Source organism: Gambusia affinis, linkage group LG22 (genome assembly GCF_019740435.1).
Source record: "Gambusia affinis linkage group LG22, SWU_Gaff_1.0, whole genome shotgun sequence".
Taxonomy (NCBI): domain Eukaryota; kingdom Metazoa; phylum Chordata; class Actinopteri; order Cyprinodontiformes; family Poeciliidae; genus Gambusia; species Gambusia affinis.
This window is the reverse complement of record NC_057889.1, coordinates 6,847,031-6,858,433: the sequence shown is the minus strand read 5'-3', so window position 1 is coordinate 6,858,433 and position 11,403 is coordinate 6,847,031. Positions and strand designations below refer to the sequence as shown.

Below are 11,403 nucleotides of genomic sequence, written 5' to 3'. Positions count from 1 at the left end.
AGTCAGCATGTGAATTAAAATGAAGTCAGCATGTGGAGAATCAAAGCATTTTGCCAAGGTTAGCTTAAATAATAGGGTTCAATAATAAAATCTTACTAAACTGCTTTGGATTGAGCGCTTTCGTGAGCACTAATTAGGATCAAAGATGATTATTGCTCTTTTGTCAAGGATTTGATTTCAACATGACAAAAAATAATGGGTCAAGAAAAAGTGAATTTAAACATTTTCATATTGTGTAGTTCTTAAAACACTGCCCAGAATGATCATACAGAGTAAGAACAGTAAGTACACAAGAATAGAACCTTGAGGGACTCAACAAGAGAGAGCTTCAGACGAAGAGAGACGTTCAACAAAATGTGCAAGAAAAGTTCTACTGGAAAGATGAGATCTCAACCACACTAGTACAGAACCTTTAATATAAGCTATGTAAACAGCTGTCTCTTAAGCTTAAGAAATCATCTTCGACCAAGAGTAACCCTTGTACTTCATCTAGCTTCACGTGGTTTTAGCAGACAGAGATCTTTGCTCTTTCCTCTTTGCATAATCTCCCCAGAGTCCTGAATCCTCTTCTATGCTCTCTTCGGATCACTCTAGCATTTTTTTCTCTTTTTGTACATCTGTGGACTGAAATGGCTATAAATGAAGCTTGATCTTATGTTTGATGAACCCTTTTTTCTGTTAATTTAGCTTTATTTTTTTTATCCTGTTGGAAGATCAAATGCAACCAAATTTCCATTTTCTGGCATATACTAATATTTTAGGTTTTATTAGATGGAAGCACAGGATTTAGTTAAAGTTCCACAAACTTCACATCTTTACATTTATGATGGTGGGACAGTGAAGGCTTTTTACTGACTCCCAAGCATTTGAATGGTATGCAGATATCATCTAATGATAGGGTGAACTTGTTGACACTAAGAGATTTCTTTCTACGCCCTCAACATTTTCTTTAGCTATTTTCTAAAAGGAATCCATCTAAGTCTTATTATATGTATACTTCTGGAAAATGGGTTATGAAATACTAGAAACAATATCCTAGATACTCATAAACTTAAATTAAACTAAGAAAAGCATTACATTTACTGTTTATAGGCTCATTAGAAGTATCAATATTTGCTGCAATGGTTACTTTATAAAACTTTTTTTTAAGGATTTTTTTTTTCTTTCTTCACAAAATTTCTGTGATTTTAAGCTGCTGTAGTAATGACTTTACAATCTTTACAATATAAAGAGGGACAGTACTGTTCAAAGTGTATATTAGTGACAATATTGTCAAATTACCACAGTAAGATTGGCTGAACACGTATAATAGAGACAAACACACGATAATCCGTTTGCATGACAAACAATTTACTGACAGTAAGTGGAAAATAGCTTCCCAGAGGGTGGATTCATAGAAATGTGACAATTTCACAAGTGTTCATATGAAGAAGTCCACAAAGGTACACAATCTGCCTTTCACTTTATAAAGGTAAACAATAAAAAAAATGTCTGGAACTAATGTATAAAAGGGGAAATATACAAGAGATTTCGCAGTGACGATGGAACAATCCACAGGGCATAGACTGTATTAATGTCCTTCTAAAGTCTGTGTACAAAGATGGTGTTCTCCGCATCCATGGGGTCTTCTTCTTCTTCTTCTGCTGCTACACAACAGCGTACTGCTGATACAGCAGCTCCCGGATCTTATAGTAGTCATCACACAGGCAGCCTTCTAGGCCGATGCGTCCAGGCTCCGTCTGAGCAAAAAGAACAGAAATGTTCACAGGTCACCTCAGCCCTAAAGCAACGAGGTTGCATCTCTCAGCAGAGATAAACAAACCTTGTGCAGCAGATTGCTGCAGAGAAAAACATCTTTACATCTTTGTTCCCTATTCTTTTGTGCAGACGGGGGTTTTTTGTGTCTCATGAATTCAGATCAAGATTTCCCATTTAAATAGCATCCGAACCGTCTTCGTTCCTAGTCACAGCGCTCTTTGATTTCATTTTCTGTGTTGCATCTATTTCAAGTTCTTGTCAATTATGCAGTTTGTTGTTGGCATCCTGGCTTCAGCTTGTACTTTGGTTAAATCCTGATTGATGTGCTTTTGTGTTTTTCACCTAAGGTGAGATATTTTCATGTTCCACTGGGGATTTTATATTCTACTTAGGTAATCTCTGTTTGCTCCTCTGTCTCTTAAGATAAATCATTATAACTGTATAGTTATAATGACACTGAAAGACACAGCTTTCAGTCTGGTGTCAACTTGAAGTCTTACAAAAAGGCTTCCAACGTAATTTTCATATTTAAATTCCTTTAATTTTCAGATTGAAATTTTTGAGCCAGTTCCGAAAGTTGAAATACAAAATTCCAGAATAAAATGAGGAGATATTCAAAGTTTGAATATGGAATCTGCTAAAAGAACAATTAAGCAGGAAGGAAAGATGGATTATAGAAGGATTTAATAGGTGAAATGTTGAAAAATCAGATTAAATAATAATGGATGGAAAATGAAATAATGGCCAGACAAGAAGACACTGAAAAAGAAATATCCGACATTTTGTTCTCATTATTGTGGCATTTAGAAAATAGATATAATTTTGGTAACTTTAACTGATCTAAAACAGGAAATTTGTTCCGATTAAACTTCAGACAGTGAAGAAAAAAAAAAGGTTTTATTTTTTCACTGTATGTAAACTTCCATATCTTAAGGGGAGAACGCATGAAAAAAGAACAACGGATAAAAACGTTGATGGACAAAATAAATTGATGACACATAAGTTGATAGCCGGATGCAGGGATACAGAAATTGATTCCTGGAAATCCAAATATGTTTCTCTCTTCCACTTTGTTTTAATATACCCATCCAAGAATTACAACAATTCTTCATAAAATGAACAGTGATGATCAAGAGGAAAAGCTCGACAGGCTGCGTCAAATGACAACTGAATAATCTGTATTGCTGAATGTCTTCTGTACTCTGACTGACCGCATGCTCAGAAAGTGGATATGGATAGAGGGATTGGACGCTCACCCTGCGGACGGCCACCACATTGTTGCACACCAGAACTCCACCCACAAATTCAGCCTGGATGCCCTCTCTCAGTAAGACCTGCTTGAAGTCAGACAGCCGAGGCTCGTTGATGAACACAGACTGATGGCCTGAAATCTGAGGAGAGGAGGAAATATTTGACTCAGTTAAACAGAACTTTTAGTAGACCATTCTGAACATATACATTTAAAATCACAAGAAAATATCTTCTTGGGGATCTCAGCAAGTCAACTAACCTTTATTTGGTCGAAAAGAAATATTTAGACTTAATAAATGCAAATGCAAATGTTAATGTTGAATTTATAGAAAGTACTCAGTGCTGTGTACTCGATGGCTTTCCTAACAGAAAAACCACAGCTGCCCACCTCGGTGGGAGGCAGCGGCTCCAGAGTGGGAATGACGTCGCTCTCCTCCGACATCTCCTTCTCATCCTCTCCAAACAAGTTCTTCATGGCACGCTGCGCCGCCACGGCCGTGGCGTTGTGGTCGATGCCAAGCTCGGGGGCGGTGTCCATGGGAACCTCACTGTCCTCCGCCTCCTCTTTCACACCCTCCTCCAGCATCACGCCGGTGTCCACCTTGGCGACGCGCATGTCCAGCACACCGTCGATCCAGGCCAGCTCTGTGTCTTTGGCCTTGCAGAACTGCAAAGAGCTCACCAGGGAGTCTTTCAGCCGCACCTTTAAGTGCAAATAAAGGGAGAGAGTTACAGGGTTTCTGCAGGTTTCACCAACTTAAATTTAGGACTTTTAAGACCATTATGAATAAAATGTAAGAGTTGTGTCATGACAGAAGTATACAAAAGAAAACTGCACATTTTAAATGGTAATAATCACAAGATCCTTTGCACAGAATGCATGTAGCATCATAGAGGTTGGCAACAGAAATGAGTCAGTAGCGACGACATACATCATCCAGCCACCTGGCAATGACTTACAAGAAGCTATCTAACTTCAAAGTTCTCAGTAGGCTTGAGGTCAGAGGAGGATGGTGACCACACCATGAGTCTCTCCCCTTTTATGCCCATAGCAGCCAATGGCACAGTGGTATTCCTTGCAGCAGGAGATGGCGTATTGCAATGCATAAATATGATTTTGCTACAGAAGGTACGGCTCTTCTTTTTGAACCATGAAAGAAAGTGATCAGTCAGAAAGTCCATATACTTTGCTGAGGTCCTTTTCACACCTTCAGGGACTCTGAAGGGGTCGACCAATGATTTTCTCTTCATGATTTCAGCCCAAAAAATGACTCTACCACCTCCTTGTTGACTTTTCTCATTAAGCCTTTATCTGTACAAACCCATCTTTGTTCTGAATCAGCCACAAACCTCTTCACAGTATGATGACGCTTCAGTTTTCATTAAATATCTAATATTTTCATACCTTGTCACACGGCACTACACTATCTGATGATTTTCGTCAGCAGAGATTCTTTCTCTTTCCCATATTGCTTGAAACCTGTGGCCTGCTTAATAATGTGGAACATCCTTCTTAAGTAGATTTTCTTTAATTGAGCTCACCAGACAAACTAATCAACCCAGCTCTCTGAAATGAATTATAGTGATTCAAAGAACCCTCAAACCTATCAACAAAACACAGTAAAGGTTCTCCAATGGGCATCTTTAAAAGCTGATTTTCCTGAGACTGACCTGGTAGATGTGTGTCTCACTGGTGGCGTCTATAGTCTCCTGCAGTTTGGGTGTGTAAACTTTGATGTCTTTGCTGAAAGCTTTGCAGGACTCAGCCAGGTCCAGACTTGCTTCTGGTGGCCCGTGAACAATCACAAGCTGTCTGGGCTTCATCTGATTTATGATCTTCTTTATGGAGTCGCCATCAGAGCGACCTTCGTAGTCTATATATGTCACCCTCGCTCTATAACATAGAAGAACACAGGGTCATTGTAAGAGTTTTATAGATATGGAGATTATACTGGTGTGGTTCACTTTGTGAGCGATAACTCACCTTATTTCAAAATTCTCAACACTTGAGACACATTTTGTAGGAACGACAGACAAATCCTGGTCCATGGGTTCGTCACCATTTGTCAGCCCAGATTCCAGTTTGTTCTTCTCCTCTTCTGTGGCTTGTAGTTCAGGAACCAAAAAATCTTCAATCCTTTAAAAAAAAAACCAATGGGTTATGTGGTGATTGAAAAAAAATGAATCTCTACATTCTTCGATTTGTATTCAGACTTCTGTACCTGATGATTTCTCCATACTCGTCCCATTTGATTCTCTCCTCATGCACTGGGAACATGGGATATGACTTTTTGGCCTGTTTGAAGAAGCTTCCTTTGCGGCTCCCCTCGCCCTTCATCATCAGGTCATGATGTTTGGTTTTCACCGCAGCCGGTTGATCCAGATCGTCTTCCATATCGCTCTCATCGCTCGAATCCACATCCACCCTAAAAAAGTCATTAAAAAATCTTAATTCCATCTAAAGTTCTTTCTAATAACTTGTACGTCAATCGACATATTTTTATTTGTAATCAGGGGTAAATATTTGAGTTTCTAGTAATTTAACTAGATCAAAAAGTATACATTATGGGACTTTGCTAGCCCCTCTTCCAATACATAATTACCTTTCACAAATATTTTACTTAATAATTATATTCCATGTTAAATAAAAAAAAACAACGCGTAACCGTACTTTAAAGATTCAGAGATTATTCAAACTCACTCTTTGGCTTGCTCTAGTTTTTTAGCTGCTTCTTTCTTTATTTTCTCCTTTTCAAGATACTCGTCCAGCTCCTTCCCTTCCAGTTTTACTCGTTTTCTGACCTGATGTGAAGAGAAGAGTTAATTATGAATATGGGATGCTGAAGCATAGACATAAATGGCAGCATTTTTCAGGGAAAATTCTGCATGAAAACCTCTCTCACCTCCAAATCCAGCATCTTTTCTCCAGGATTGTCAATGAGATAGCGGGCCAGGGTGCCGGGCGTGGTGCGGTAGGTAAGGATGATGGAATTTTTAGCATTTTGGCACCACTGGGTGAAAAGCTCCCTAGAGAAGCCAGACTCAAGGTCCGGTTGGCTGCAAAGCACCACCTTTGGGTTGGGTACCCTGGCCAGGTCTGCCAGACTGTGGCAAAGGTTCAAGTGTCGGAACTGGAACGGATTGTTCCTTTTGTCCTCAAAACACCTCATGAGTTTGTCACTCATCCACTCCACCTACAGAGAGGGGTTTGATTTTCACACAAAACAAACAAACAAACAAACAAAATACAACGCAAGTGTGAAAAAACTAGAAAAAACAAATCTTATAATAGAGATGATGGAAAGACCCTAAAACACTCCAGCAAACAACAAGATTCAAACCTCAGTTTCAAGACGCACTAAATCATTACCCAGAACTGGATTTTATTATTAGGAAAACATTTCCAGAGGAAGGCCAATTTTCTCTCAAACCAATACAGACAACAGAGTCATTAATCCATGCTTTTGTTACTCGCAGATTGGATTCCTGCTCTGCTCTTTTGTCTTCAAAAAACAATTACAAAGTTGCAATACTTAAAAGTTCAGCTGCTAGACTCTTTGCTATGGTTACCTGTTAAACTCAGCAAATAATTTGAAGCCATTTTTCTTGTTTGCAAAGCTCTTAATGGTCTTAGAAGATCTCACTTATACTACAAAAAATACTAGACACAGCTTCCAGAAATACTCAGATCTCTGTGTAGCTGTTGATTAAATATTCCAATAGTCATAAGTAAAGCATATGGCGAGGCTCTGGAACATCTTTCCAGAGAAAGTTCTTAAAAGCAAACTGAAGACACATCTTTTCAATTTAGAATTTTTCTGAGATCTTAAGAGACACAATTTATTATTCTGCATTCATATTTTTAACTGAATAGCTTTATTTAACATCTGTGTGCACCATTTTATTGGGGATATTTTACTTTTGGCTGTTTAGCTATTTTGCTTCAGTTTTCATTTTACAGCCATGTTTTGTCATATTTCTTAAATCATTATTTGTTATAAACTACTTGTTGAGCTAAGGAAGAAAACTGATCACAACAACATTCATGCTCATATCTGTGCTACAATTGAAGTACTTAATGACTTTGGGACTTCATTAAAATCTAAATTAAATTGTATGAAAGTGTGATACTGATTGGTACCTGGGATTTGGAGAACTCCACCACGTTGTAGCTGACGTTGTTGAGCAGTGCTAGTGGGTAAACTCCAAGCCCGGCATCCTTCGTCCTCCAAATCTGGTCGAGGAGCTGCGCTAGCTCCAACACACGACCGGCCGTATCCACGGCAATAAGGACATTACCATTACCACGCAGGGTCTCCATTACGTTCGCTTTGTGGGTATTAAAGGAGGATGATGATACAGCCATTAGTAAAGGCACAGACAGTTTTCTGTATAGTCTCATGTTTAATGAAATGAAGATGCTTTTTTACTGTAAAGACTTCTGTGTGTATTACTCACTAAGCAGCTGCTCGTCTCTTTGTTTGCGGCGTGGCTGTACATAAGCAGCATTGAAGGAATCTGTAATGAGTAAAGACGGTCGACTAATGCTCTCCAGTGTGCAGCCGTTAAGGTGGCTGGAACAGACAGAGAAGAAGAGTGCGCAAATTAGCAACTGATATACGGCCTAAGATCTTGCTGACACAAGTATGTTTATGTGTCTGTTTACATTTCTCTCTTATGATTGAAGTCCACTGCATAAACTATTTCCTCCTCCCCGTCCTTGACAATTTTCCAAATGGTGCCTCCGATCATGTGTCCAGCTGGGAGAGGAGTGATCGACAGACCATGCCCCTTTCCTGTAACACAATGGAAATAACTTTTTTTTTTAAATCCTCCTTTAATGTAAGGTTATAGAAAATGGAGTCACTTGATTTTCATCTCACCTTTCAGATTGACAATCTGTGAGTATTTCAGCTGCTGGATTTTATCAAAAGCACTGTCTACGTCATCCAGAGTGAAGAGCGTGAAATCTTCGCTGTTGCTTCTTGACTAAGAACAGGAAAAGAACATTCAAGGAATCAGTTCTATTCTTGCAAGGCATTTATTTACCTTTAACCTTAACTTGCAGTACTGTACCTGATATAGGTCATACATGAACATCTGACCCATTTTGTAGACAGGAATGGTGGCATAGATGGTGCAGTTCAGACCCAGTTTTCCCACAGCATAGGGCAGGGCTCCCAAGTGAATGGGGTCAGGGTGCGACAACAGGACTGCATCAACCTGGTGAACATATCTGACAGCAGAAATGCAATACAGAGATAAAAAAAAATTAAGTTAGAAGCTTCTACAAACAATTTAGATTTAGCTCCTGAAAGTTATTCTGAATTTTTCATAACTTAGCAGTCAGTAAGATTTTATTGAAATGTAACTACTGATTTGATTACATTTTTTTTTTTTTTTTTTTTAAAAAGCATATTTCAGCAATGTAGAAAACCATATTTTCACTTGATGCACAGTCAATAAATTTGAAAAGCACAATGACTGTAAACTCAATGAATATCTCAAACATTTTTTGTGGCCCACAAGCACAATTTATAAGAAGGAAAAAAAAAAACATTTTTAGGGTGATTTATTTTTTTTTTTGAGGAACACAAGATTTTGAATCCTGTCCTTTTATGAGCAGTGATTCAAGGACTGGTGTAATTTGACCCATTTTCAGGTATCGGTCAGAACTTTGGCAACAGCCTTTGGATCAGGTGCACCTTCCTGATTTAATTTTTATATCAAACAGAACATGTACGAGAACAATTATCTAACCCACTGAAAATAAAAGAATGCAACACCTTTCTGTGTTGTGTTAAAGCCGAAATGCAGTAGATAAATGAAACTTTGACATCTGTAATCATACTCACCGCTTCATGGCATCAATAATGTCCATTGAGAAGTTCTCGTCCCATCCACAGTCCAGGAGGAAGCGAAATTCATCCACCTGCAGCAGGTAGCAAAGAGCCGATTCCTCCTGGACCCCTGACACGGCTGTCAGCTTGATAATGGAAGTCATTTTTCCTTTACTTTTCTCAACAAAAGCACAAACCCCTCTTCATCAAACCAGCTTTAAATGTTGAGTCTCTGTAACAAACGCTGACTATAATCATTCAAAGGCAAACAAAAATGTTTTTCAAAGCAAAATTTCACAAAATGGAATACAACGTGAACTACACGAGAATAAACGTAAATATATCTAAAAAGATCAAACATGAATCTAGTTTGACTTTGACAACTATTGTTAGCCGTTTACCGGGCAACGGCTTTTTAGCATGCTAGCTACATGCTAGATAGATAACGAAAAGAAAGCTGAAAACACCAAAAAAGCGACCGAATATAACATCAAATAAATATATCCTTCTTTTGAATATAAGAAAGTAACCTTAAAGTTATTATTTATTATTACTTCAAAATCAAGACTTTTCTGTTAGCGGGTTTGGAGCGGCCATTTTGGCTGCTACGTCATAGGTGAAAGGGTAAAGAAACGTTCCAAAGAAAGTTATAATAAATCTGTGTGAAAAAAGTAAATAGGACGTTGCCGGACTATATTGAGTGAATTCTATAGAAAAAAATAGTATAGAAAACATAAGATTAACTTGTATCTTATTGTAAATAAGTTTCGATTAGAATCCTGGTAACTGTATTATCATAAACACGTCGTTGATCCATACTTGGTACAGTCCAATGTCCTTCGCTTAGAGAAGGAAGACTACTGAAGGCTACTGTTTGGTGTTAACATAAGGTATTATTTTAAAGCTTTCCGTTCATTTTCTTCCTTATTGTGTGCCTTCAATTGGTCTTACGTATTTATCTCACTGAAATAGATATTCATGCAAAAAAACAAAATAATCCTTCTGACATGGCGTTAGTTGCTAATGCTAGTTAGCTGCCATGTTAGCAGTGGGTGAATTTGTAATAAATATAGCTGCGCGTCATTTTTGCAGGATTTCGTTGATGGCCAAATAACCAAATAAAATGATATGCAGCTCTTTATTTTTTTATGGATTTTGTGATTGAGTTTAATAGATACATCCAAGTTTGCTTGTCAATGTCAAAACACGTAAACAAACTTAACATGATTCCTCTTAAACCCGTGTTCTAATAAATGTTGATTAAATAAGCTACTTAAAGATCAGTAGAGGCTCCTCATTTACTTAGTAGTATTCGAAATTAGACCTAAATTAATTCTAGTTTGTTTTCAGGACTAAAACTTCATCAACTCTGTGAAATTGAATATTTTTACGGATTTTTGTGCATTGCATGTAGGGGTTTAGAAAAGCATTTGTAGAATAGCCTTTGACCTCAGGTTGTTTTAATGGGGAAACATTGAGAATACTGTTTCGAAATTTCCCTTTCACATTTAAAATATTTGAAACGATTTGTGTTTTACATTTACAGCATCTTAAGTTGAATAATTTAGTTCCAACTAAAATTAAAACCATTGGTGCATTCACATGTGTATAACAGACAAGTATTGTAGGGATAATGGAAGTAAAATGTAGGTTTAATAAACCAAAAGAACAAAAACTCTGCAAAAAATGTAGCATTGTTTTTTCTCATCTGTAATTATTGCATCATTCTTAAAAGGGAAATATTTCACTCCACTGTCACCTTGTTGCTTACTCAGGATGCAGCGAAGACAATTTGCTGGCTTCCGTAGACATTTCGTTACTGACAGAGCTAAATTTGAAAGATTTGGAATACAGTTTCTGCTGGCTTACATTAAAATTGTTTCAGTGTCACAGTCCTGTGATTAAAAAGAATAAAAATACCTTAGGATACCATTTTTGTGATTTGATGTGAATAAAATAGTGTTCATTTAAATAACAAAAAAAACCCATTACTTTTATATACCAACATCTCAGATCAGTCCCTCATCTTTTTCCATGCTTTGGTTGTAGGAACCATGGTCAAATTTGCATTACCAACCAGTGTGAATTGGGCACACATATTGGTTCCCATGGGCTTTGTGTTTGGATGGTACCTTGACAAACAACAGGACCAGAAGCTGACAGCATTCAGAAACAAGAGTGCACTGTACAAGAGGTAAGAACTATAATTACTTTTGCCTCAAGTCAATTTTGAAAATACAGACTGTATTTCAAGTATTTTGATGCACTTTTATGAACGTTGAACCTTTTGTCCCCTGCAGAGAGTTGAAACCTGGTGAGGAGGTGACCTGGAAGTAGACGCTTCACTGCTTGTAAAGTTCCATCGGTTTAAGTGTGAATGAATAATGATGAGTGGCCCTCAAGTTGTAATGTTGAAGAAGACTGATGTACATCTTATTTTGAGTTGTATCAACTAAAATAAATAAAAATGTCTGTTCTCAAGAACTTTTTATTTGCTAGTGTGTTTCTTATGCATCAAAAAATCTAGAAAAGGCACATTCATGAAATTAACAGA

General features: G+C 37.6%; 2 protein-coding genes across 2 annotated transcripts; one reads left to right on the top strand and one right to left on the bottom strand.

The window, feature by feature from the left end:
* Positions 1–1,329: 1,329 nt before the first annotated feature.
* Positions 1,330–9,473, bottom strand: cpsf2 (cleavage and polyadenylation specific factor 2). The gene is made up of 14 exons (XM_044106112.1): positions 8,865–9,473; positions 8,086–8,245; positions 7,893–7,998; positions 7,676–7,805; positions 7,468–7,583; positions 7,151–7,338; positions 5,913–6,203; positions 5,711–5,811; positions 5,232–5,435; positions 4,994–5,146; positions 4,681–4,903; positions 3,398–3,712; positions 3,015–3,149; positions 1,330–1,739 (listed from the first exon to the last, which is right to left on the bottom strand). The coding sequence occupies exons 1-14, from the start codon at positions 9,011–9,013 to the stop codon at positions 1,647–1,649; spliced, it is 2,364 nt and encodes a 787-aa protein (XP_043962047.1). The 5' UTR covers positions 9,014–9,473; the 3' UTR covers positions 1,330–1,646.
* A 101-nt stretch (positions 9,474–9,574) lies between these two features.
* On the top strand, positions 9,575–11,333 carry LOC122825054 (NADH dehydrogenase [ubiquinone] 1 beta subcomplex subunit 1-like). Its single transcript, XM_044106115.1, has 3 exons — positions 9,575–9,739; positions 10,899–11,043; positions 11,150–11,333. Exons 2-3 carry the CDS (start codon positions 10,904–10,906, stop codon positions 11,184–11,186), a joined length of 177 nt encoding a protein of 58 aa, XP_043962050.1. The 5' UTR covers positions 9,575–9,739; positions 10,899–10,903; the 3' UTR covers positions 11,187–11,333.
* The last annotated feature ends 70 nt before the right edge of the window (positions 11,334–11,403 follow it).

Coding starts and splice junctions, on each gene's coding strand:
- LOC122825054 (XM_044106115.1), top strand. CDS start 10,904: ATGGTCAAATTTGCATTACCAACCAGTGTGAATTGGGCACACATATTG. Junction 11,044..11,149: donor AAGAGTGCACTGTACAAGAG/GTAAGAACTATA, acceptor TGTCCCCTGCAG/AGAGTTGAAACCTGGTGAGG.
- cpsf2 (XM_044106112.1), bottom strand. CDS start 9,013: ATGACTTCCATTATCAAGCTGACAGCCGTGTCAGGGGTCCAGGAGGAA. Junction 8,246..8,864: donor ATTATTGATGCCATGAAGCG/GTGAGTATGATT, acceptor TTCTGCTGTCAG/ATATGTTCACCAGGTTGATG. Junction 7,999..8,085: donor TCATGTATGACCTATATCAG/GTACAGTACTGC, acceptor TCCTGTTCTTAG/TCAAGAAGCAACAGCGAAGA.